The 25749-nt window shown below is 38.1% G+C and overlaps 1 protein-coding gene across 1 annotated transcript in view; it reads right to left on the bottom strand.

Moving 5' to 3' along the window:
• The window catches only part of DNAH7 (dynein axonemal heavy chain 7), a 116003-nt gene extending 90874 nt beyond the window's left edge, over positions 1 to 25129 (bottom strand). Inside the window, exons 1-14 of the mRNA XM_075711559.1 lie at positions 25115 to 25129; positions 18704 to 18769; positions 18115 to 18223; positions 17847 to 18000; positions 17405 to 17498; positions 15986 to 16166; positions 15299 to 15374; positions 13105 to 13230; positions 11495 to 11614; positions 9768 to 9951; positions 8098 to 8277; positions 6495 to 6770; positions 5961 to 6088; positions 5702 to 5780 (exon numbers count right to left, since the gene is read on the bottom strand). Of these exons, the coding sequence (XP_075567674.1) occupies positions 5702 to 5780; positions 5961 to 6088; positions 6495 to 6770; positions 8098 to 8277; positions 9768 to 9951; positions 11495 to 11614; positions 13105 to 13230; positions 15299 to 15374; positions 15986 to 16166; positions 17405 to 17498; positions 17847 to 18000; positions 18115 to 18223; positions 18704 to 18769; positions 25115 to 25129 (1788 nt within the window). The remainder of the gene's footprint in view (positions 1 to 5701; positions 5781 to 5960; positions 6089 to 6494; positions 6771 to 8097; positions 8278 to 9767; positions 9952 to 11494; positions 11615 to 13104; positions 13231 to 15298; positions 15375 to 15985; positions 16167 to 17404; positions 17499 to 17846; positions 18001 to 18114; positions 18224 to 18703; positions 18770 to 25114) is intronic.
• Between the last annotated feature and the right edge of the window lie 620 nt (positions 25130 to 25749).

The raw sequence follows: 25749 nt of genomic DNA, 5'->3' as shown, positions 1-25749 counted from the left end.
GGACTAATGGAAGCCAATCCAGACAGCCTGTTTTAAGTGTTGCAGGTTTGGGAAAGAAAGCGTGATGCTACCAAGGAAAAATTAGTAAAATAACTATAAGAGAAAAGAAGTACACACTTCAGAAAGGGAAGCACTGGATGGCCCAATGTAAGATTAGGTCTTCCCTAGCAGTAAGGATATAAAGAATACAGACAGCCATTCTACTGCTCATTGTGATTAAAATAAAAATTATGTTGTTCTTTCAGAGCTCAAGAGTTGGCAGTAAACTGCATTGATACATGTAGCGTTCTGTATGGTACTCTTAACAGAATAGCAACACAGCCCAGTTTAAACCATAATCCATAACAAAGCACTCTGAAAGCCTCTTAACAAGAAAAGAGCTGTATTAGTAAAAATGCTGGCCAGACAGATCAATAGCATACCAGTATGTGTAAATATTACTTGATATCCATCAATTGAAGACACAGAAAAATTTAATATGATGACACAATGTGATATCACTGGAAACATTTTTAGGTAGTGATGAATTGTCCAGTAAACCTATGCTTCTCCTCTTTTAACAGCAGTTTCTGTGCTTCAGAATACACTCATTGCTATGGATCTAGAGAATATTTGGCTATTAAAAGAATACCCCAAACAAAGGCTGATACATCTTTCCAGCAATGAGATGGAAGAACTATTAGAAGGGGTTTGATGCTGGTATAGTATTACATGCTACACATGATAACATGCCATTTGTTTATTCTCCAACACAAAATTATAGCACAACATGTATGCATTTTAAAGGCACCATATTCTCAGATAGCGCAGTTCAACTTCTAAACATTTTACTTTTTACTTGAAAAAATTACTCCAGTTATATCCTATGTTAAACTTCACTGTAGCAAAAGTTCAAATCACTCAGATCCAAATTCAGCCAACCACTCAGGCAACCAATTTATTTTAAGCACATACCTATATTCCTCACATTTAATATTGGGCACATACATCCGAACTTTGCTGACCAGCAAGAGACTAAGACACATTACATTTCAAGTGTGAATACAAGTGCTTCGCTGAACTGGAGCCTGAATACATCAAAGAAACAGCAGGGTTTTGATTACAGAAGTAGTATTTGTAAGTGAGGAGATGGGATTTTACAGTTACCAAACTGCAAACCCTACATCTGCTAAATTTTAAATGATCATTCAACAAAGGATATAAAGGCCAAATTACTTCATACGACTTGCCAATGAGTGCTTTTTAAAGTTTTCTTGTGAAAAATTAAATACATATTATAAAGTTCCCTACATCTCTGGTTTCAACTCTGATTAGTTTAGGATATTGGGAATGGATATTGAGTCTTCCACATCTAATTCAATTGTTTGAATTTAATTCAGGAGAACCAAGAGATATTCACTGTTTGACTAAACTATCTGTTCAGAAGCCTGAAGAACATGCAGTCTAAATCTAATTCTACTGGCATGTTGCCCATACTACAGAGATTACTTGTTATCTGCTTATACTAGCTAGATGGGGATAGAAATAAAACCACCAATGGCTTATTCCAAGCCATTATATATGAACGCTTTGCTTTGTGAAAATCAGTGACAAAACTTCCAGGTAATACCTATATTACTAATTAAATACCTATATTACTAACAGGCTCAATCAGCATTCCAGCCAGCCACACTGCTTGCTAGCATACTCCCCTATAGCAGTCTTCAAACGTTCTTGATCACACATTCTTATCAGTAACAAATTTTTGATGATGCACCCCCTATATATGAACATTTTTTTATAGATTATACACACATACTACTGTACTAACATATTATGTACACAATAAAACATGCACAAAAAATAGAAATTAAAAAAGGATTAAAAGAAGATGAAATAAACAATATTTAAAATAATTTGTACTTATTAATTTTACAGAAACCTTTTTGCATTCACTAATATTATTACTAATAATATTTTTAGTGAGAGCAATGTGATTAAATATGCTTCATTAGCCTTGGTTTAATACTTTGAGATTCAAAGGTCTGATTCTAAGTTCAGTTTATTTCAATACTTCATTTTAATGGTGGTCATAGCTTAAGAAAAACCCTCAAAGATACATAGATGCAAATTAAAGAATTGCATCATTGGCTGTGCTTAATAAATCATGACCCCATCCACTGATTATGCAAAGGTTTTTGTTGAAATTCATCTAGTAAATTTCCATCTTCCCTGATGTCACTCAGTTGTTCCTGCAAACTAATTGGAAGGTCTTGCATTTTTTAACAAATGTGTTCAAAACCCACTGAAATATTTTGTAAGGTTTTTAAACATGTTCAAAAATTCTGTTTCCAAGTTTTTAAAGTGTACAGATACGAGAGTTTTTATAGGGGACACACAGAGTTTTCAGCAACAAAATCACATAACAATGGAAACATTTCCAAACACCCCTTTTCAAAATGCTCTCCCCATAGCATGATTTTCTTCTGAAAAGCAGTTAATTTCTTACTCATTCTTAAAGATATCACCTTTACCTTGAAGGACAGATTAAGTGTCATTATTTTACCAAAAATATCTGCTAGGTAGCATACTACTGACAGCCACTTGTCGTCACAGAAAAGGTCAGCAAAATTAGGAACATTTGTCTCTTTGTAAAAGAAAAATGCATAACTCATCTTTAAGTTTGACAACTCTTTTAAAGGAATTTGCCACAAGATAACCAGCAAACCTCTGCATAGTACAAAAGATTTTCCTGGTCACACCCCATCTCAATAAATAGTAGAATCTTCATAATAGTTTGTAAAGATCTTATTTTAGAAAATTAACCACATTGATAACATCCTGTAGAAACTTACGCACTTCTGGCTCCAACATCTTTGCTGCCATAGCATGTTTATGAATGATGTAGTGAATGAATTTCATGTGTGGTGCTACCTCTGTAACCTTACCCCAGAATCCTTTTTTTATTCTGGTCAAATAATGTATTCCATCAGTGGTTATACTGAGTTTCTCCATAAAGCATTGTTTTTATTAAAGATGTAATTTACTGTCGAGAATATATTTTCTCCAACACATCTTTCCTTTAGTGGCTCAGAAAAAGGTAGTTCTTCATTTATTTCATTATTGAAACAGAATCTAGCAAATACCATAAACTGAGATATGTTAAACATCTGTATTTTCATCCAGCTGTATAGCAAATCTCCCACACTGCATAATTTATTCTAATACTTGTTTCTACAAATCTTCAGCAATGTTTTCCATGGACCTTCCAACAGTATTTGCTGACAAAGCAATGCATTTTAGTTCGTCACCATATTGTTTTTCATCTATCATTTCAGCCATTTTTACCATAGTAGGAAGAGCAACTGTTTCCCCAATGGTATATGGCTTTTTCTCTTTCACTCTTAAATAAGAAGAGGCTTCTGAGTCTTCTAAGCATGGATCATTACATTTTGTAGAGTACTGGATTGAGTATCACATGACTTGAAACATCATTGAAAAAACTATAGAGGTTTCTCTTCATGATCTGGATGCTTAGTTTTTTGATGTCTTGCTAAGTGTGATGGTTTCATACTATCATTAATATCTCAAGGCACAATAGACATTTCAGGCAAGGTTCACCATTAATGACAGTGGATATAAATTTGTGTTTCTAATAGTCTTCCTGACAATCTTGAATTTTTTTTTGGCCAACTTGTCAAATCTGATTAGACCATTGTTATTTTTACCTCATAATGTGGACAATGAAGAGCTCGTACTAGGGGTAGAAGTATCAGCTCTGCCATTTTCTTGTTGATCCCTTGTGCTCGCATTATTTGTATTATCTTCAATCTGCAGTTTCTTTGAGGGAATCTTTTTAAGCCACTTGCCCATTTTGACAGTTAAGTTAATTAAAACTAGGTAACATAATCCATAAATCTACTTAATTGGGCAGACAAACTGCAATACATAGTAATATGCTGAAAGCAAGTGAACAAGTGATGGTATTGCTGTGAATCCTTCCACGTTGTGAGACACCCACTCTTTCCTCAGGACACCTCACGTACATACGTGACACAGGACCCTCTGACATACAGACTGAGTGAGGGCACCAGTGTCAATCTGTATATTAAATATTGGTAAAGCTTAATTTCTTTCTCACTTTTTTTAGATAAAAAATAAATACCGTTTCCTTCACGTACTCCAACTGATCATCTTGTGCACCCGCTGGGCTGCACAGACCCCACTTTGGAGACAGCTGCCCTACAGGGTTTTGGTCCATCCTCAACTAGTGTTCTCACCAATAATACCACTGTATAGGGCAAGTGAGAGCAGAGACAAAGGACTGTTCCAAATAGGTAGTCTGGTTGCAACCATGATGTTTTGGTGGGGAAAAGAGTTTAGCTGTATGTATAACAGCCAGGCTATGTGTGGTGGTTTGACCCTGGCTGGATGCCAAGTGCCCACCAAAGCAGCTCTATCACTCCCCTTTGCAACTGGACAGGGGAGAGGAAACAACAGAAAAGCTCGTGGGTCAAGATAAGGACAGGGAGATCACTCAGCAGTTACCATCATGGGCAAAACAGATTCAACTTGGGGAAAATCAGTTTAATTTATTACCAATCAAAACCAGAGTAGGAGAGAGGAGTGAAAACATGTGTAGGGTAATGAGAAATAAAACCAAATCTTAAAACACCTTGCCCCCACCCTTCCCTTCTTCCCGGGCTCAACTTCACTCCTGATTTTCTCTACCTCCTCCCCCTGAGCAGCACAGGGGGACAGGGAATGGGGGTTGTGGTCAGTTCATCACACATTGTCTCTGCCGCTCCTTCCCTTCTCAGGGGAGGACTCCTCACACTCTTCCCCTGCCCCAGTGTGGGGTCCCACCCACAGGAGACAGTCCTCCACAAACTTCTCCAACGTGGATCCTTCCCATGGGGTGCAGTCCTTCAGGAGCAGACTGCCCCAGCGTGGGTCCCCTGCAGGGTCACAAGTCCTGCCAGCAAACCTGTTCCAGCATGGGCTCCTCTCTCCATGGGGCCACAGGTCCTGCCAGGAGCCTGCTCCAGCGTGGGCTTCCCACAGGGTCACAGACTTCTTGGGTGCATCCACCTGCTCTGGTGTGGGGTCCTCCCCAGGCTGCAGGTGGATATCTGCTCCACTGTGGACCTCCATGGGCTGCAGGGAGACAGCCTGCCTCACCATGGGCTGTAGAGGAATCTCTGCTCCCAGCACCCGGAGCACTTCCTCCCCCTCCTTCTTCATGGACCTTGGTGTCTGCACAGTCGTTCCTCTCACGTATTCTCACTCTTCACTCCAGCTGCAGTTTGTGTCCTCCTGGGTTTGGGGTTTTTTTTCCCCTTCTTAAATATGTTATCACAGAGGGGCTACCACTGTCACTGATGGGCTCGGCCTTGGCCAGCGGTGGGTCCATCTTGGAGCTGGCTGGCATTGGCTCTATCAGACACAGGGGAAGCTTCTAGCAGCCTCTCACAGAAGCCACCCCTGTAGCCCGCCCACTACCAAAACCTTGCCACACAAACCCAATACACTAGGACATTTCGCCTCATAGCCAAAGACAACTTGTCCTTTTCTACTTTGTAACACAGATATAGCAGCAGTGACTTTAACAAGGCCAGAATCATACCTGTAAAGGGGGCAACTTGCCTATGCAACTCCTAAGGCCAAAGCAATAGTATTGGTAGCTACTTCTTGCTTGGACTCACAAAAAAGAAGAGAGTACCTTAAGTTCCATTAGTTCCTGTGTATTAGACGGAGTAGTAAGGGCTTTTTCTGATATTCTCTCAAACTCATCACATAGTCTGAAAAATACATAAAATAACCAGTTTGGCATGCATGTTTTGTTTTAATCATCCTTGGACAAATCATATACATTTATAACAGCAAAAATGAGATCAACGTATCCTTTAAGGATTAAAAAAATTCAACAGTGGAAACAAAATTAAGTACATTTCAATACACATTTTCAGTTTGAGAGTTACCTCACATTTTTGTCTTGATGATCTTTGAACATTTTGGAGATAACTTTTTCACAAATATTATCTGCTCGCTTTACCAAAGCACTTATTAATTCATCACAATGCAATTCAAACATTCCCAGACGGAGATACTGCAATATAAATATAACAGTTGTCAGAACATTGAATAGCTTTTACCTATTTTCTCTCACTGTCTTAAGCAGAATATCAGGGATCTCACCTAGGAATTTAGTTAAATCACAAAATGGTTTTAAAAATTTCCAGTGAAGAAGGGAAAGAAAAACTATAGTTGTGAATATACCTGCAAGTTGAACTTTCAAAGTTAATATTTCTATCGCTTTTTACCCTGACACTTAAGTACAGCAACTACACCTAGAAATGCTAATTCTTGAAAAGCTCTTTTTCTAAAACAAATAATTTATTTCACTTCAATTATCTCACAGCTAATTGTCATCACCTTTGACTGACAACATCCTTAGTACAAAATGAACATTAAAATTGCATCCATATCTTTTTATGAATATTACTACCATTTACCTTCCTAGAAGTGTATTTTATTTCCTTAGCAAGTTTCTGGTACTTTATAATTTCCCTTTTCATTTCTTCAAAGGTATGTTCCTCTGTCAGGAATTGATCAATATCTTGTTCAGCTTGTTTATTTATCAAGAAGCTGTACTTATCATACAGCTTGAGATGTTCCACAGGTGCAGCACTTTCTCTGATAATTTGTTCTCTGACCCTTTTCTTATGTTCATCCAAGATCTCATCTAGGATAACAGGCTTCAAGACAGCTGATGAGGACTCACCTATTGGCTTTTTAAAAAACCACACAAAAAAACCAAACACATTTTCAAATTACAGTTATGTCTGTAGCTCAGTTATGTCATGGAATTTAAAGAGGATAGAAAAATTAACTAAATGTCACTTCAAGATCTTTCTAATTAAAGTCTGATAACAAACCTAATTTTTTATATACAACTACTTACATTCTACTCCCAATTTTTTTTTAATCATAGTTTATGGATATTTGCCTCCAACTAGTAAGGAATCAGAGCTGCTTCACTCAGAAACTTAGAAGTCCACATACTTATCTACCCAAACTAATCCTATCAACAATTTTAAAATTTCATCTACATGGATTTTAATTTTCCTGAACCACAGGCACAACTTCAATTTTGCTATCAACTGATGAATCTGTAACATTAGAAATACAGACAACACTTTCCTGCAACCCCCCAGAAGATCTAAAACTTTGCTCTTGTGCATTTAGACATGCTTGAGATGCTTCTTTTAATTTGCCTTTTCACAGGTTATTGATTATTGCTTTTATAAAGCATAGCATACTCTCAGGTTTCTGCTTGGTCATGTGTTCAAGCATATTAACAAAAATGTTGAGGGTTGGTATCTTTAAAATTCAAGTTGGTGCTAAACAGAAAGGGCAACAGAATGTCCAAATGATACTCCCTCAGGAAAAAAGAAATGTTCACCTCCCACAGCTCTCTGGGAAATGATCAAGAGGCACCACAGGGCATTACTTTCACTCTCTCCATATTAAAAACTAAGACTGCTACACTGAAAGTAATACGCAATTCTAAACCAAGGAGGTACTTTTTTTTTTTTTAAATATTTCACAAAATGTTTTTTACTTAACCTGGATTGTTTCTTGTTTGACCTAATATTTTAATCTGGTTGAATGCATAAAACAACTAAAATATAAACTGCTTAAAAATTATGGTTTACATCTTTTTTTTAAAAGGATATTCTAATCAAAAGATTCTATATTTAAAAAGACAGTACCCTTTCCAGTATCAAAATAGAAGGTATTTTCCAGAATACTGCAGAAATGTGTTTAAAATTTAAATGCATCAATTTTTTGTAGTACATTTGTACTAGCTGCTGCAGAAAATAACTCACAGAGGAAACTAGGTGATTCTTGGCTTTTTATTTGCTTAGAGAACAGTGACTGGGCCTTTTATTAATAAAATTAACATGATTTCAAAATGTTCCAAATATTCTGAAAGAGTATTACAATATTACTATGTGAGTTCTGACAATAGGGCTATTCATTAAAATACCTAGGAACTAAATGTAGCAACAATATAATGATAAAACAAAACCCATGAGGATTGTAATTTCTTACCCACTTAGAAAATAATTTGGTCTCAGCTCTTGGTATATCACTGACAGCTTGCACCATAACGGTATAAACATTCAGTAATATATCCTCGTAGTCATTAAAGTCAGGTTCAAATTTAATACCATCATTCTGAAGGATGAGCCTCAGGATGAAATCTGGGTGTCTGTAGGCTTGGACTGATTTCTAACAACAACAACAAAAAAAAGAAAAAAAAAGCAAAGTAAAATATTAATTAACCTAACTCACGCAGGAAAAGTCAAAGGATCATTAAGAATTACTCCAGCATATGCATTTTAAATAGTCAGGATTTTAATTGCAAATGACATGCCATAATCCTAACAAAAATACTTGTCCAAGTAGGAAGTACGTCTCTGATAAAATTCACATAAACTGATGTTCATTAAGATGAACTACAATGTTATTTTTAGTAGGCACAAGAGGTATCCTCTATACACCAGTCAACAACTTTTATAAGTTGTTTGCATAGACTGAGGCAGAGTAGCTTTTACAGTAGCAGCCCTCACAATTGTAGCAATATATGAATTATTATGTGCACAGCAGTACATGTATTCATCATCTGGAGCAGTCACTATGAAACTACTAACCTAAAAAAAAAAAAGAAAAAAAAAGAAAAAAGTATTACATCCAGTTTTATTTGCTAAACAAGAATCTGATCCACAAAAACTGAGTATTATGAGGGTCATATTTGCAGTATGGATTCCCATGTATTCCAGTATGAAAATTTGTACATGCTTTTGTCCTTGGTGGCATACTTTGATTTTTTTCATCATATCTTTAATCTGGATCTGACATCTCTCAGCTTTCCCACATCTGCTAACATATTCTAACTTCACTAAAATTTAATTAGGAAACATGAGGAAGCATTTTATCACTAGCAGGTATCATAGGATCACCACAGGAAGGATAAGATTAGCAAATACATACCTATTACTCATAATAACAGAAAATAGTACTGTAGACATCAAAGCTCACTTAACTCAGAAGTATACAAAGCAATTACAGGGCAGTAGGAATGAAAAATATATGCTCTGCTTCCACAACATGATTCCTTACTTCCTTACATTCTCTGCATGTTTTTTCATCAATATTATCTGGAGCCACAGTTCTGTGGATATTTGATGGCAAGGCTGTATTAACAAAAAGCTGAAGAAAGATCCAGTTGCACTCCAAGACATCAAATATCAACAAGAAATATTTACCTCTACAGTAGACATTATGTGAGTGCAAAACACAAACTCCTTCCTTACTTCTTTTTCCCCCAAGCACTATTCTGCCAAAGCATGTAGTAGACACCTACTAATAGCAGAGAGAAGATAAGACTTCTTCACAGATGGGTATTACATAGAGAGAGCAGTAGTGCAAGATGCAAATGGCCTTTATATTGATGAATTTCTACTGTATGTCTAACTGACTGCAGTGTGTCCTTGAGGATACCAGATTTGAAATATGTTGATATTTCCCTTCTTACATGAAAAAAAAAAATCATTTTAACTCTGCTTAATAAACAATGCATTCCTAAAATATTATTGCTTTTTCCCAGAAAGCACCTGCCACCAGAGTTCTTTTTTTTAAAAGAAGCAAAATAAACAGGAAACAAATTGTGTGTACATGGATAAACAATGTTGCCAGTGTGTGTATGAAAGACTACTTACTGCAGGTTGAACAATTAAATCTGTGAAGTCTTGAATTGAATGTAAAAGTAAATGTTGCAGTTGACGAGTCATTAAAGTGGCAGCACAACTGAAGAAAGACTCTAATTTGGTGATGCTGGCATTGCTGGGTATTTGTTTTCGTTTATTACCTTGATAAAAGATTTTCTGCACTTCTGGAAACCACCTTAAAAGAATACAATATTTTTAAGTTTTTCAAGTGATTAGCATTAATAAACCTGTGGTTTTAAGTTAATTGCTATAAATGGTTATATTACATGCAGTCAAAAGATGCTGCAGTATAGTTGGAAAACTATAGTTTAACTGAAGTAGATCATATGGCAGTATCTTTAAATACTAAGGAATTGTGTCTCTGAAAATGTTATCTATTATTATGGAACCATATTTAAAATATAAGATATTACGATAGACAAGTTTGCTATCTTGCTTTGGCCTCGTGTTTGTCAGGTCAGAAAGGCTTCACAGGCAGCACACCAGTCCCAGAGGTTGTGCAGTTCATTATGCACCTTTGTAACCTCAGTAGATGTTAAGATGTGAAAACAATCCAAAGGGAATTCTGCCCAGTTGCCCTTAACCAAAATGAAATTGGCTCTGGCATTGCTGGGAAATAGGAAGGAAGGAAGAAAATACAGAGGCGTGCAGCCTTCAGTTAAGAGCAGAAAGGTATCTTCAGGGTCAGGAAGAAATACATCTGAAAATGGTAAAGGCAATATGTAACAGAATCACAGACAATTACGGAAATAAAAACCTTCAAGGTTAATAGCATGAAAAAACAAGTATTTGAACTACAGCAGTCTCGACAGTTGTTTTATTTAATTAAAGGCTGAAATAGTAAAAATGCTGTAACACATAACTGCAGAAATCAAGCATTATTGGTTAAAGAAAGATCAGATGCATACAAACAATACAGTTTGGCCACAAATATCTAAAAAAGACCTAGCAATTTTGATGCTTTATTTGAAAACTTAACTGCAGCATACTGAGTGCACTACCAAGAAAATTGCCTTTCTTCTTTTAAAATGTCTCAGGCTGAATATACAAACATTATGATATCCAAACACTTTACTTTTGAAAATCTTAGTCATAATCCCTAAAGTCAATGGATTGCATTACTATGACATTTTTCAGATGACCCTGCTCTCAGAAACAGCTACAAAACTGAGAATATACAAACTGAAATTCCAAAATCATCAATAGACATTCTACAGAGATACTGTCACTGATGTGATACTAGGTTAATCTTCCTGTCAGTGAGACACTTCCTTTGTAAGAAGTAGGGATGGGGCAAGTCTTATTACATAATAAGTTATATCACAGCTTATATCCTAAAATGTCATAAATTATTGATAGTAGTAACATTGTATTTTCTCATTTGTCTAGCACAAATGAGTCCACAAAATAAAAGCTTTTGTCATAACAGACCAAAACACATATACTGTTAACATCCCTCTAAGAACTGAGCAAATACATTACACCAAAATTCGGAATAAGAAAACTGCACCAATCATGATAACATGCTCAATATTTACACAGCAGTTTTCGTTCACAGACCTCAAAGCATTTCACAACACTGCATTGCTTTCTTTAATATGTATTATTGAAATGGATCATTCCTTCTCTTTCCAGAAAGTTCAGAGTTTGAAAAACAGCTAAAGAAGAAGTTAAAGATTTCCCTATAACTTAAAAAATATGGATACACAGGATCATACTTCTCAGATAGAATCATTTTGGATTTTCCAATTTCCTTCATGACTTTATTCTGGAAAAATGAGAGTTCCTCAGCTTCTTGTTTATTGTGAAATATTTCTGTATCAAGAAGGCGTAAATTTCTGAAACAGAATATAACATGAATACTTTAGGAGCATATTCACTCTAACTTCTTTTTTAATCTTTTGTTTCCATAAAACTGTTTTCATATTTCACCTTTCAAACATAAAGGGTTTTTAAACATATTTTAAACACTTAAAAATAATGTTATTTTCAGAAATTACCTTCTACTGTTTCAGAACAACCAAATATAAGCACGGTAGTACTGTCTGTATACATGGTCTTAAATTGAAGCAGTAATTACTACATGTGAGCATATTAATAGCTATTTTCAGAATCAGAGTTTGTGTATACGTTACTCATTATATATAGGATCAAACATTAAAATTTCTGAATGCGTTAAATAGCATTCCTTTCTAGGACTGGATGGATTTTTACAAATATTATAAAACAACATAAAAATAAATAAATAACCATCTAAACCTAGCTTCAACATAATTTTCAGTTTTTGTATTTTTAAAAGATGTCTGAATTTTGTCTCCTACTTAGCAGATACAACAAAAATTAAAAAGAAAATCCACTCCTTGCAACTTGTTACAGCACCTGGCCTGGAAAGGTCAGTTCATTCCCTTTTGTATCACCAGTCGAGAAATAAGCAAGCAGTTTGGTCTGCTCTGGGAAGCAGAAAATAATAGCCCATCTAATGCCTTTTTCCCTTGTTAATCAGATAAGAGAAAAAAAAAGTAAGTGCCCTGCTAGGCAAGACAGCAACCCTTCTTCTCTTCTTGGGAGACACACTGGTTTGAATATGCCTGACTTGAGAAAGACTGAAAAAAAAGTGTCAGATTTCAATAGAGATTAAAGGACTATACTAAAAGCAAGAAAGACTATTTAAAAAATGGAAGTCATATCCAAAAATAAATTATTTTTCAAAAATGTCAGAAGCAGGAAGCTTGCCAGAGTCTGTAAGATATTGAAGAGAAAATAAAAAAAATCAGAGGGCTTAGAGAAGATAAGATCATAGCAGCTCCGTTCTGGAGCATTTCTGTACAAGGAACATGGTGTCTCAAATCGAAGTGTCAGTGGAACAGACTGTAGAAAAAAACAAACCAAAAACCCGAATCACAAACTGCTAGGTCCAGATGGCATTTCACCCAAACTCTAAAGAAAATCAAGTACCAAATGGCTAAACCATTCAACTCTCATGTATAGCTTCTTGCTTAAAACTGCCTAGATACCAAAGGAAATGAAGATGGCCAAGCGTTCCATGTGACTTCTGGGGAAGTACAGATAAGAAAGTTTGACCTCTATAGAGGAAAAGGTGGCAGAAACTCTTCAAAGCACGAAGTCAGAGGGAACACAGACAAATATATTTGGGATAATGGCTTTTGAACAAAGCCATCATATCCACGATCAGTGTTCAGATGTATTGTAGCAGTCCAAAATTCAATAGGGCAACTTGGAAATCTTAAGATGTCACCATCCATTATTTGCCATATAGATTCTGAAATTATTGAGTAGCTGAAACCTAAGAGATACAGATAACACTTACTTAAATGAGGTCTCCCATAAGTTCTGAACAGCAAGCATTGAAGGATTTATTGCATGCAAATTTTCTTTTAGGTAACTGCACGCTGACAAGAAAGACTTGTTCCAAGTTTTTGGCACTACTTCTATTCTAAAAAAAAAAAAAACACACCAACCACAAAACCAACAAAGAACAGTAGGATGACTGTAGCTGTGCTAAGAACCAAAATACTTACACATTTATTTTAAGGTAATTGTTTGCATCCCAGAAAGCACAGAATTCAGGACATAAATTTAGCTTTCTGCTCATTATTCAGATATAAAAAAAAAGTCTTCACATATTGACCAGTGTATAAAAAAAATAAATAATATGAGAGAAATATTGGCCAAATCCTAAGAAATCTGTAACCTATTAATGGTCCTTTATATTTAGCATGTAATAAAATCATTATACTTATATAATGTATTTAGTCAATTAATATGCAATTTTCTACAATATGTAGTATCTACGTTTATGCTCATCACATCAAATCTGTAAAAACTCATCATTTTAGAGCCTTTTTGTAAACTCAGTTGGTCTGCTTTCAAATTTTTAAAAACATTAAGCTATTTTGGTGGGTTTTTTTAATACTCATAGCCTTTTTTTGCTTTAAAAACTGTGATCATTTTATACAGGCAGTCCGATTTTACTTTTTCATATTTAGTCTGATTTTTTTTTTAGTATTTTATTAAAATACTAAGCATTGCAACTTAAGAAGTATATATTGCAAAGGAAAAGCAAAAACACTCCTGACACATTTGTCATATATTTGTAATACTTTTGTTCCCTTTTTCATAACGAACTCCTATAAAAAAAAGATAATTTCTGATAGAAAATAAAACTTTTATCCATTTCTCAGTGAATCCGTATTACATAGGAGACAGAAGAAGTAGTTACAGGAAGTTAAAAAACTTCAATTTTTTCCACATCTATCTTGCATACTTCTTTAGAAGGAAGTTTCATATTTCAAATACTGTTAATGGAATAAAAGTGTTTTACCAATGATTATTCTACCAGGAGAATTTTGTACTTTTGGATTTGCATGTAAGCTTGTGACATAAGCTTATATACAAACTCCTGTGATGTCCTACACAATTCCTAGGAGATATGGATGATCTACAGAGGACGGCCTCTTACCCAGGGGATACAATAACAACAACAAATTAATCACGTTATTTTTCTTTTTAAGACGCAAATTGCTTAAGTAACATCTGTCACAGCCACCTGTTCTATTATATTCTAATTCCTACCATTTGATATTTAAAAGCATCTACCTCAAAACACAGGCCAGAAATTATTCATAACAAAACCTTTTCCGTTTTTAAAATCATTCAGTAATGCTATGCTACTCCCAATACAGAGCCTGGCTGATACTGGTGGAAATGTTCTGTTTCTGCAGCATTTGTAAGATTTCATTCCTCTACAAGGCAAATTTATTTTACCAGGTTTTGGATATAACTATGAAAGAGGTACCTCTTCACTTTCACATCTCGGGAAGAATTAAAGTATGTTCTAGGAAAGTTGATACTAGGTAGCCTGATCCACACTGGACAGATGTATGATCCTGGGAGTAGCATTACACTTGTTTTCAGTAGACTGCAGACTTTTTAAGGCAAGTGTAAATGGAACAAATAATCCATTACTCTAAACTAAGGCCACATCTATCCACTTCAGTATGGAGGTTGCTACATACTGAAAAACCCAGCCAGAAAAGCTAGGCATCTATCACTGTTTATACTACATATTGCTGAATTATTCTGAGGAACAAAACAGTCTGCATTTATTACATTCTAAAACCTGTATATACTAAGCCAAACTGTCACAATCTGTAAACAGACAGAGCTTCAGTGAAATCTGTGCAGAACATGACATTGTTCCATTGACTACCATGCAGTTTATACATATATACCATTTTCAAATGCCATGGGATTAATTGTGAGACTTCTTACCAGTTAAGCACTGCTAAACAAAACTAATTCCAACAACCTTTCAAGATAGACACACTATTTTCCAGGGTTTTTCCAAAGATGCTGTATAACCATTATTTGAATTTATATAATTAATAAATAAGTCTTATTTACAGTTGACACTGACTACCACTATTAAGACTGTCCCTTATATATGCTATTCCACCCCACTGTTCTCTAGCCAGTGTTTTTAAATAAATATATTTTCTTACTCTGCACGGTGAGGCACAAGAAAATCTTTCTTCTTGTCTTCATCTTTTTCCCTGGTGTCTCTTAAAACAAAGTCAACTGAAAAAAGTATTAAAAAAACCAAACAAACAGACAGACAAGAAAAGCCAAAATAAGCTTAGCGAAGGAATAGAATCATAAAATCATTTAGGTTGGAAAAGACCTTTGAGATCATTGAGTCCAACCGTAAACCTAGCATTACCAAGTCCACCACTAAACCACGCCCCTAAGTGCCACATCTACACATCTTTTAAATACCTCCAGGGATGGTGACTCCACCACCTCTCTGGGCAGCCTGTTCCACTGCTTTCAGTGAAGAAATTTTTCCTAATACCCAATCTAAACCTCCCCTGGTCATTTCCTCTTGTCCTATTGCTTGTTACCTGGGAGAAGAGACCAGCACCCATCTCACTACAACCTCCTTTTAGGTAGCTGTAGGGCGTGATAAGTGTTGAAAGATCAAAAATACTGAATAATATTAGGTTTGACCATTACCAAGATAAGAAAGCCTGAGTATTCTTTTTATTAAAATGTGCCTCTAACATCCAGGAGAGCACTTATATATAACTCTTCCACAATGGTAGCTCTCAGGAGTGAACAGCACTCAACAATGAATGCTTCTGAATATTAGCAACGTAATAGAAAATGCAAGTAAACTCCTAGAAATCTACCTATAGCCTTTTTTACACTCAGAAGATAGTCTTCTTTCATTTCATCAGTCAGTGAATGTATACTTTCATCAAGTACTTTCAGACGTTGTGGAATTAAAGCTAAGATGTGGTCTAGCCATGACTCATCCACTGGGGCCACATTTGCTGTATCAATCCCATGGCGAATGTAATAATAGTATTTCTGCAGGATAAAAGAGTAAGATGCATCGGTTAAGTCCAGTACTAGAAAGTCATTGCTACTACAGGTTTAGCTAGAGACATGGCCTTTTTTAGTAAAAATAAATGTAATAAGTACCAAGTACTGATTTATGTTGTAAATTACATATACATCACTAAATCCAATGTAAATATCTTTATCAGCCTGCCGAACACTAGTCGGTAGAATAACAATAAAAAGCTGTTGAGACAGAAAAACTGGTATAGCGGCATAAGCCGCATTCCATTTCTCTAAGAGCTAAATAACAAAAATTTCATTGAAGAATGAACATAACTGATAGAAATCTGGCTTTTGTTTTGGTTTTGCTGTTACAATTCTACAGTTCTGGAGAGGTGCCTCTCTTTTGCACTGTCCCAGTACCATTTTTTCCTTAAATTAATTTTCAATATATATTCATCTATCTCATCATTCCAGTGCTGCCATTATTATCCATTAGCTCTAGGGCTGGACCATATATTCAAAAAGAAAGCCATGCATTCTGCAGAGTTTTGTGTGGGTATGCAATGTACAGCTAATGCATTGATCAAAATATGAATGTATAACCACAAATAAGTACATCTGCTGGTATGCCAGCATTTAAACAGGCATGTGAAATCTGATTAACAAAACCTCAGAGCACTAAAGGGAACATAGATGAAGAAATATATCAGCCCAAATTCAAAGAAATGCAGAATGGAATATCAACTGGAAAATCACCAATTTCAGGAAGTAACACATGAATATTTCAAACAACTTATCCCAAAATGAACTCAATCTATTTTAAATATAAATAAATCACAAAATTGTGTATACAATTGTGTCATACAAGGTAACCTAAACCAGAATGAGAATGAAGAACATCTTAGCCCTTAGATGACGGTAACCCAAAGAGAATTGTCTTATGGATTCTATCTGCTCAGACAAAGCAGTGCACCCTCCCTTGCAAGTTATTCTCACCTTCAGCAACTGTAGAAAAGATTAATTTATTACATCCTGACATTGGTTGTCTTACTATTCCATTCTCCAATTCTTTGCATCATCCATACATTCCTAATGCTCCATTCTCAACAGTAACACTCTAAATAATATATTGCATGAAACTAATCGTGGAAGAATATGTCACTGTTGGTCATCTCTTGTTGTGTCAATCATCTTGTCAATATTTACAATAGATGACTGGCACTGTACTCCATTTAATACGCTAGAAAACAGACTTTAGCTACCAGAATATCTTTCTCTATTGGTGTAGAAGAATCTGCTCTTGGAGTATGGGTTCCATCAAGGGATGGAAGCTGTTCTTCAGTAAGGTCTTGCTGTCTGAGACAAAAAAACAAAGAGTATGCATCACATTCTTCAGATACATTCTACTGGCATAAGTAATATATAGCCATCCTACACATTACTTATGAACAAACAAAACAAAAAAGGTAACTGCCAAAACTTTACAATGAGCACAAGACATTCCGATTCAAAAAGAACACTGAAGCATGTTACTAAGTTTGTATTGTATCTGATAAGGTTCAGCTTTTAAAATTGGTGATATAGTTCATGCTCATATACATACTTTCAACTTGCAATCATCAAAATTTTAAAATAATTTAATTTTAAAATTTAGTTCATCTATCAAAAAGGAAAAACACATTATTCAAAGATAAGGAAACTCACAATATAATGTTAACAAGAGCACTTCTGAAACTTTCATGTTTTTTTTTCAGATGACTGCTGCTCTGCAATGTAGCAGTTGATGGTCCAGCACCTGCTTCATTATCTCTAGAATCCTGTATCTTGTGTCGCTTGCATCTCACCTTCAAATATTCTCCTTGCAGAAAATACATTTTGAAATTAAGTTTAAAAAAAAAAGTTCAGATGTATCACACGTATGTTTATGTTTCTGAGAGGTTTTCTTTGGTAGTACTAAGAATGTTAACCTTACCAGCTGAATACTCATTTTTTACAGTAAACTCATCTGACTCGTCATCTTTCTGTTCTTTGCTCAGATGAAATGAAGGACAAGTCTGCTGCCACAGTGGTTTAGACCTTGCCTGGAATAAATATTTTTTATTTTAGTTTTACACTCATCGTAGGTGCTACTAACACACACTTCAAGACTTCTTAAACATAGACTACAGTTTCTTTGATTTACTAATATACAGCAGGAATAAGGCAGCATAAAAATAATCCAATAAACTACTACTACTATGTTGCCCTCAAATTCTAAATATCCAGACCATCAGAGATAAGCATGTTAAACGTATATGTAATATTTGTAAACTCTCTAGTTTTATACCTCACTTAAATATTTTCAAACTTGTTCAAATACTCCACTTTCAATGTTTTCCAGATACTGAAATATAAACAATGTTCCATATACAGATATAATATACATATATAATATACATAAATAGTGCAGAGAGAGAATATACACCTCAGCATATATTTGATTGAAAACCATGGTGTTTACATAACCATGCTGTGACACATATTTGAAAATGAAAGCTTACAAAAAAAGCCAACAAAACTACCTGAGACAACTGTGGTAGCAAATTTGCTGTTCTCTTTGCCAACTTTCCTTTGCCACTTGGACTGGGCTTGGGGGAAAAAAAAAAAAAAAATAATGGGGAAAATCAAAAATAGACATTTAAATTACTACTAATATTAGACTTCCAGGAATACTTAAACTTGTAATCTAGCTATAATTCCATTTTTATCTCTTACCTAATAATTTTTACACATACAATTCCATATCACTACCCTTATTCTTCCTAGAGTGTTTCCATGTAGAATTCAACTTTCTCAAATGCCTTTGAAAAATCACAGCTCTAACAAATTAATTTTAGGCTGAGAAGCATTTATGTTACCTTTTTGACAAGATATATATTCAAGCATTACAAGATACCATGAAATAATACAAATAAACAATTAATTTTTTGATTCCCATTCTTCAGTCAACATTTTTTAAAACACAAAATGGTCCTGTTTTCCCAATCCATAAACTTTCTTTTAAGAGTGTCCAGTATTCTCTGCTTTTGCACAGCGCTGGTCCCTTGGCATCAGACATCAAAGCTGTCTGTCCAAAAGCACCCTCTGACCATGCCCACGAGTCTGGCTAGCACATTTTAGCAAGGTACAGCACCTTCCTATAAAAACCAAGATAATCTAGTTGTAAAATTATTTAAAATCAGCTCTAACACAACTGCCTTTACCTATTCTTCTATTTCTCCTCTGTTTCACACCACCACCAATACCCCTGGCACTACCCACACTGCCTCTTTCCACGTAGCTGCCCTTGCAGTAATACTGCACATCTACGCTACAGCCATCCTCTTTGTGCTTTATGTCTTACACAAAGGCTGTAATGAAGGAAAAACACAAAGCAGAAAAAGTTTGTGGAGACATACCCCAGCTACCCTTAAACAAGTCAGGTTGGCTATCATTTGCAACACAGCTGCTGTGCGTAGAACTCTCAGAAGTTTTAGGCACATGACTATTTACATGAATTTTGCAGTCAAAGATAAACTCTGACAATTCCCAAGTGAGCCAAAAATCAAATCAGGCTCCAAAGAAAGCCTCCTTCAAAATAAAGGAATCTGACAGTGATAAAATATGCATACACATACATTATCAGTTGTTAGCAATCTCTTCATAAACTAATCCATGGTCCAACTTGTGAAAGGGGAACAAACTCATTCCAGCTCTAGGGAGTTCTTCCCCTGAAAGTGATGGGGAGAAACTGCTTGACTACCACTAGCTGCAAGAGGGAGTCATACAACAAAATGCTTTAAGTATCTTGTTTCAAAAACAACAGCACTACTCTTTTAATGAACAAAAGATCCATCCTCCCCCTTTCTCTCCCCAAATGAGATTAAACACATCTGGCTTCCCCTTGAATAGATATCAAAATGCCTGGTGAATCAAAGTACTCTAAACACCAAGCAGGCCAATTTTGATATTTTTAATCTAGCTTTTTGGCAATCACAGAAAAGGTGACTGAAAACTTTGACACAATAACCACAGATCTCTTTCAGTCCCTCATTTAATGCTCTCACCAATCTATCTTCCAGTTTGGTACGGTCCACATGCAAGATTTTTCACACCTCGAAATTCTAATGCCCATACCAGTCTTATAGTCTGCAGTGACACAGATGATGAACTTATTCAGCATAAATGAGGAAAAAGCAGCATTATAACTAATACAGAAAGATTCACACAACAAGCCAGCTTTTTGTCTGGTAATTGGAGCAGTTGTAACTCTACTGGGAAAGTATGAAGCTATTTATTTCCCTGTAGTCTAACATACTCAACTGCAAAAAGATTCTTACCACAGACCATGTAACAACTACCAGTCTTTTCTAGTAGTAGCATGAATACATCTCCTAATAGTGTAACCACACTACATCATAAAACTACTGCTTACCAAGCCAATAAGCCTATAGGATTCAGTGTAGCCTATGGACAGTTTGGACTGGTTTGGATACAGCTCTATATGAACACTATGATAGAATCATAGAAAAAATTAGGCTGAAAAGGGCCTCTGATTATCCACTCTCCTACTCAAAGCAGTACTAATTACAAAGAGTTACATCAGATTGCACAGGCCCTTCTCCAGGTGAGATTGTTACCATGGACTTCCAGAGGGCAGACTTTGGCCTGTTCAGGACGCTGGTTGGGAAAGTCCCTTGGGAGCCAGTCCTGAAGGGCAAAGGGGTCCAGGAAGGCTGGGCCTTCTTCAAGAAGGAAGTCTTAAGGGCACAGGAGTGGGCTGTCCCCGTGTGCCGGAAGACCAACCGGCAGGGAAGACGACTAGCCTGGCTGAACAGGGAGCTTTTGCGGGGACTCGGGGAAAAAAGGAGAGTCGACCGCCATTGGAAGAAGGGGTGGGCAACTCAGGAAGAGTACAGGGATCTTGTTAGGTCATGCAGGGAGGAAATTAGAAAAGCGAAAGCCCAGCAAGAACTCAATCTGGCCACTGTTGTAAAAGATAATAAAAAATGTTTTTATAAGTACATCAACAATAAAAGGAGAGCCAAGGAGAATCTCCACCCTTTGCTGGATGCGGGGGGGAACACTGTCACCGAGGACAAGGAAAAGGCTGAGGTACTTAATGCCTTCTTTGCCTCTGTCTTTAATAGCCAGACCAGTCATCCCCAGGGTACTCAGCCCCCTGAACTGGAAGACAGGGACGGGGAGCAGAATGGAGCCCTCATAGTCCAGGAGGAAGCAGTTAACGACCTGCTATGCCACCTGGACACTCACAAGTCTATGGGGCCAGATGGGATCCACCCGAGAGTACTGAGGGAGCTGGCAGAGGAGCTTGCCAAGCCACTTTCCATCATCTATCAGCAGTCCTGGTTAACAGGGGACATCCCTGATGACTGGAGGCTTGCCAATGTGACACCCATCTACAAGAAGGGCCGGAAGGAGGACCTGGGGAACTACAGGCCTGTCAGCCTGACCTCGGTGCCGGGAAAGATTATGGAGCGGTTCATATTGAGTGAACTCAACAGGCAAGTGCCAATCAACCAGGGGATCAGGCCCAGCCAGCATGGGTTCATGAAAGGCAGGTCCTGCTTGACCAACCTGATCTCCTTTTATGACCTGGTGACCCGCCTGGTCGATGAAGGAAAGGCTGTGGATGTCAACTACCTGGACTTTAGCAAAGCCTTTGACACAGTCTCCCATATCATTTTCCTTGGGAAGCTGGCAGCTCATGGCTTGGATGGGCGTACTCTTTGCTGGGTAAAAAATTGGCTGGGTGGCCGAGCCCAGAGAGTTGTGGTGAATGGAGTTAAGTCCAGTTGGTGGCCGGTCATGAGCGGTTTTCCCAGGGCTCTGTTTTGGGACCAGCCTTGTTTAATATATTTATCAATGATCTAGATGAGGGGATTTAGTGCACCCTCAGTAAGTTCGCAGATGACACCAAGTTGGGTGGGAGTGTTGATCTGCTTCAGAGTAGGATGGCCCTGCAGAGGGATCTGGACAGGCTGGATCGATGGGCCGAGGCCAACTGTATGAGGTTTAACAAGGCCAAGTGCTGGGTCCTGCACTTCAGGCACAACAACCCCATGCAACGCTACAGGTGTGGGGAAGAGTGGCTGGAAAGCTGCCTGGCCAAAAAGGACCTGGGGTGCTGGTTGACAGCCAGCTGAACATGAGCCAGCAGTGTGCCCAGGTGGCCAAGAAGGCCCACAGCGTCCTGGCTTGTATCAGGAATAGTGTGGCCAGCAGGAGCAGGGAAGTGATTGTGTCCCTGTACTCAGCGCTGGTGAGGCCGCACCTTGAATACTGTGTCCAGTTTTGGGCCCCTCACTACAAGAAAGACACTGAGGTGCTGGAGCATGTCCAGAGAAGGGCAACAAAGCTGGTGAAGGGTCTGGAGCACAGGCCTTATGAGGAGCAGCTGAGGGAACTGGGGTTGTTTAGCCTGGAGAAGAGGAGGCTGAGGGGAGACCTTATTGCTCTCTACAACTACCTGAAAGGAGGTTGTAGTGAGGTGGGTGTTGGGCTCTTCTCCTGAGTAGTTAGCGATAGGACAAGAGGAAATGGGCTCAAGCTGTGCCAGGGGAGGTTTAGATTGGATATTAGGAAAAATTTCTTCATGGAAAGAGTAGTCAAGCATTGGAACAGGCTGCCCAGAGAGGTGGTGGAGTCACCATCCCTGGAAGTGTTCAAAAAACATGTAGACATGGCACTTTGGAACATGATTTAGTCTAGTCTACCCTTAGCTGGTTTAGTGTGGACTTGGTAATGTTAGGTTAATGGTTGGACTGGATGATCTTAAAGGTCTTTTCCAACCCAAACCATGCTATGATTCTATGATTTGAAGTTTTCTAAAGCCACTGCCTCTCTGGGCAAACCTTCTCCCCTGCTTAAACATCTCACTGCGAAGAATGCCATCCTTATGCCTAGTCAGAATTTTCCTCCCTGCGAGTTGAGAGCATTGCCTCTCCTCCTGCTGCTGCACAGCATCAAGAGGAATCAGGCACCATTTTCTCTCTAGTTCAGGCACTGGAAGATAGTAACTACATTCCTCCGCCACCTTCTCTTCTCCAAGCTGAACACACACAGTTCCTTCAGACTCTCCTCATACACCAAGTACTCCAGCCCCCTAAACACCTCAGTGGTGATCTGGTGGACTCTGGTTTGTCAACAGCTTTACAGCTGCTGGACCAGAGCTGGCTCAAGTAAAGTCACCTTAGATGGTTCTAAACTTTTGAGTATAGACACACTCTTTGTTCTCCGTGTCTTGCCTAATGAGACTGAAATATAAAGCTCATTGTTTCTCTAGTCCAGATTCTAAAGCAGATGGTGAATGCTATCTATTACCCTCCAAAGGGAATGGATGGGAAAAAATATTTTGTGTAGGAGAAAATGGTTTTGAATTCCTGAAAGAGTATTATCTATTTCTCTCAGTGACAAGGTCCACAGTCTTAATTCTTAGACTCCTGGTTAGGAACAAATAACAGAAACCTGGGTACTTTTACAAATAATAGGGCTACAAAAATGGCTAAGACTATACTTTGTTTTCATATGCAACATTACACAGTTTTGTTTAGATTTTGTTTTGTTGAAAAACATAGAACTCAGCACCACAACTTATACCTCTGAGCTTCTGGTACTGATAAACCCAGTGCTGAAATCAGTTCCACTGAAGACAGTGCCAATATTTTAGAATATTATGCTGCAAACTTACTACCGACCAGAAGATATACTAAAGAGAGAGTCCTGGACAGTGAGAACTATCTCAGATAGTTATGAGCAGCCAACTCACGCCCTCTAATATGCACCTCAAGAAGAAACACACCCAAAGAAAAATTGTTGAACTTTTAATTCACTGAAGGAAGTGACTGAATGATTTCACTTAAAATATCTCACACATTTCATTAGAGGAAAACAAATCTGAATGAGTGCATCAAAACCAAAAGAGACTAAAAGAACAGGATTGACTTACTAACAGGAGAACAACATGATTGAAGAGGGCAGACTCTTCCTTATAATTACATTAACCAACTACAACCCTATCAGGCCACTAGAGAAATAATACAAATTAGTATCTGTTAACGCCCAGTGATTTAAAACCGCATTCATAGGTGAAAGCTTCTATTGGCATTTGTCTTCAGCATTTAAGCTTCCTGCAATTCTGGAAATAAACTGAATTAATTAAAATCTCTTCATGCTTCATGTTTAAAAAACAAAAAATATAACCCCAAACAAACAAAAAAAATGAGGAGAGGGCTTATGACATAACATTTTGTACCAAGCTAAAGACTGAAATTCATTTCTGTGGTTTATAATGGGATACCTTTAGGAGAGAGTTACTTTCTCTGGAAACACCATAGGAACAGCAGCCCAAACCAAAAATGTCTGTTTAAAATTGCACTGCCAAAGTGATTAAAGGAAATCTGGGCAGCTGCACGGAGGACTATGTTGCTTCTAAAACCTGATTTAAGGAGTTCACAGCACAGAAAGCATAGTTTAATTTTTCTGGAGGGTATCAGTCACAACCAGCCTGCAACTAATGGGACAGTGTACTGAAGCCTTTCTCTACAAACACGGCTGCCCCACCAGGCCTCCACTTACAGAGCGCAAGCATTTCATTAAGCATCAGGGATAAAACCCGTAATTTCAGAAGCTTAATTCAAGCTTGTTATTTAAGGTTTAAAAGCAAAACAACGCTTTTCGGATCAGAACAAGCCCCCCCCCCCCCCCCCCCCGGTAGCCAGGTACACCCAAGCGTTCTGCTCTCAGCCCCGCGAACAGCAAGCGCTGCCCAGGCACTTCTCTCAGCCAGCCCGCTGCTCCCCGGCACTCCGTCCTGCCCCACAGCCCCCTCACGGGACCCCCACCCCGCCACTGCCGGGGCAGACACCGTCGGCTCCGGGCTGAAGGAGGCGGAGCGGCGGGGCAGAGCTGGGCCCCCCCTCAGCCCCCAATACCTGCTCGCTGCCCATGTCCCCGCGGGCGAGGCAGCGCCGCTCTGTCGGGACGACGCCGTTACCTAGCAGCGCCGAGCGCGACCGTTGGCCGCTGCCCCCGCCCTGGCCGCGCGCACAGCGAATCCCAACGGCCAGGCGCGAGCGGCGCGGGGAGGGCAGCGGCTGAGGCGGGCAGCGGGCCGCTGCCGCTCCTGGCCTTCCGCAGCGAAACGGGCTATGGCGAACTACAGTGGGCTTCGTTGTTCTTCCAACTTGCAACGCGTTAGGTAAGCCGCAGAAAACCTGCCGTCTTGCGGAAGCCTAAACCCAGAATCTGCCGCGGGCGGGAACGAGAGAGAAACGTCCAGAACGCGAGGCCAAGTACCAACTTGCTTTCTGCCATCGGGTTAGTGAACAAAGCCACAGCTGCGCTTGGTGAAGCACCCTGAAGTGCTCAACTGCCTGCTCAGTTGTTACTGATTGAAGACGTGCGGTTTACTAGCTGATAAACGACAGAGAATGGATCACACCTGTGGTGGTTGTTTTTAAGCCATCGCAATATATATTGCAGCGACGGCAAGCTGAGCTTCAGCTTTGCCGTTATTTCACTGAAATTGTCTTCCAGTAGAAAATGATTGATACCCTTTGAGGCCTGC

Source organism: Pelecanus crispus, chromosome 5 (genome assembly GCF_030463565.1).
Source record: "Pelecanus crispus isolate bPelCri1 chromosome 5, bPelCri1.pri, whole genome shotgun sequence".
NCBI lineage: Eukaryota > Metazoa > Chordata > Aves > Pelecaniformes > Pelecanidae > Pelecanus > Pelecanus crispus.
This window is presented reverse-complemented; position numbering and strand designations above follow the sequence as displayed.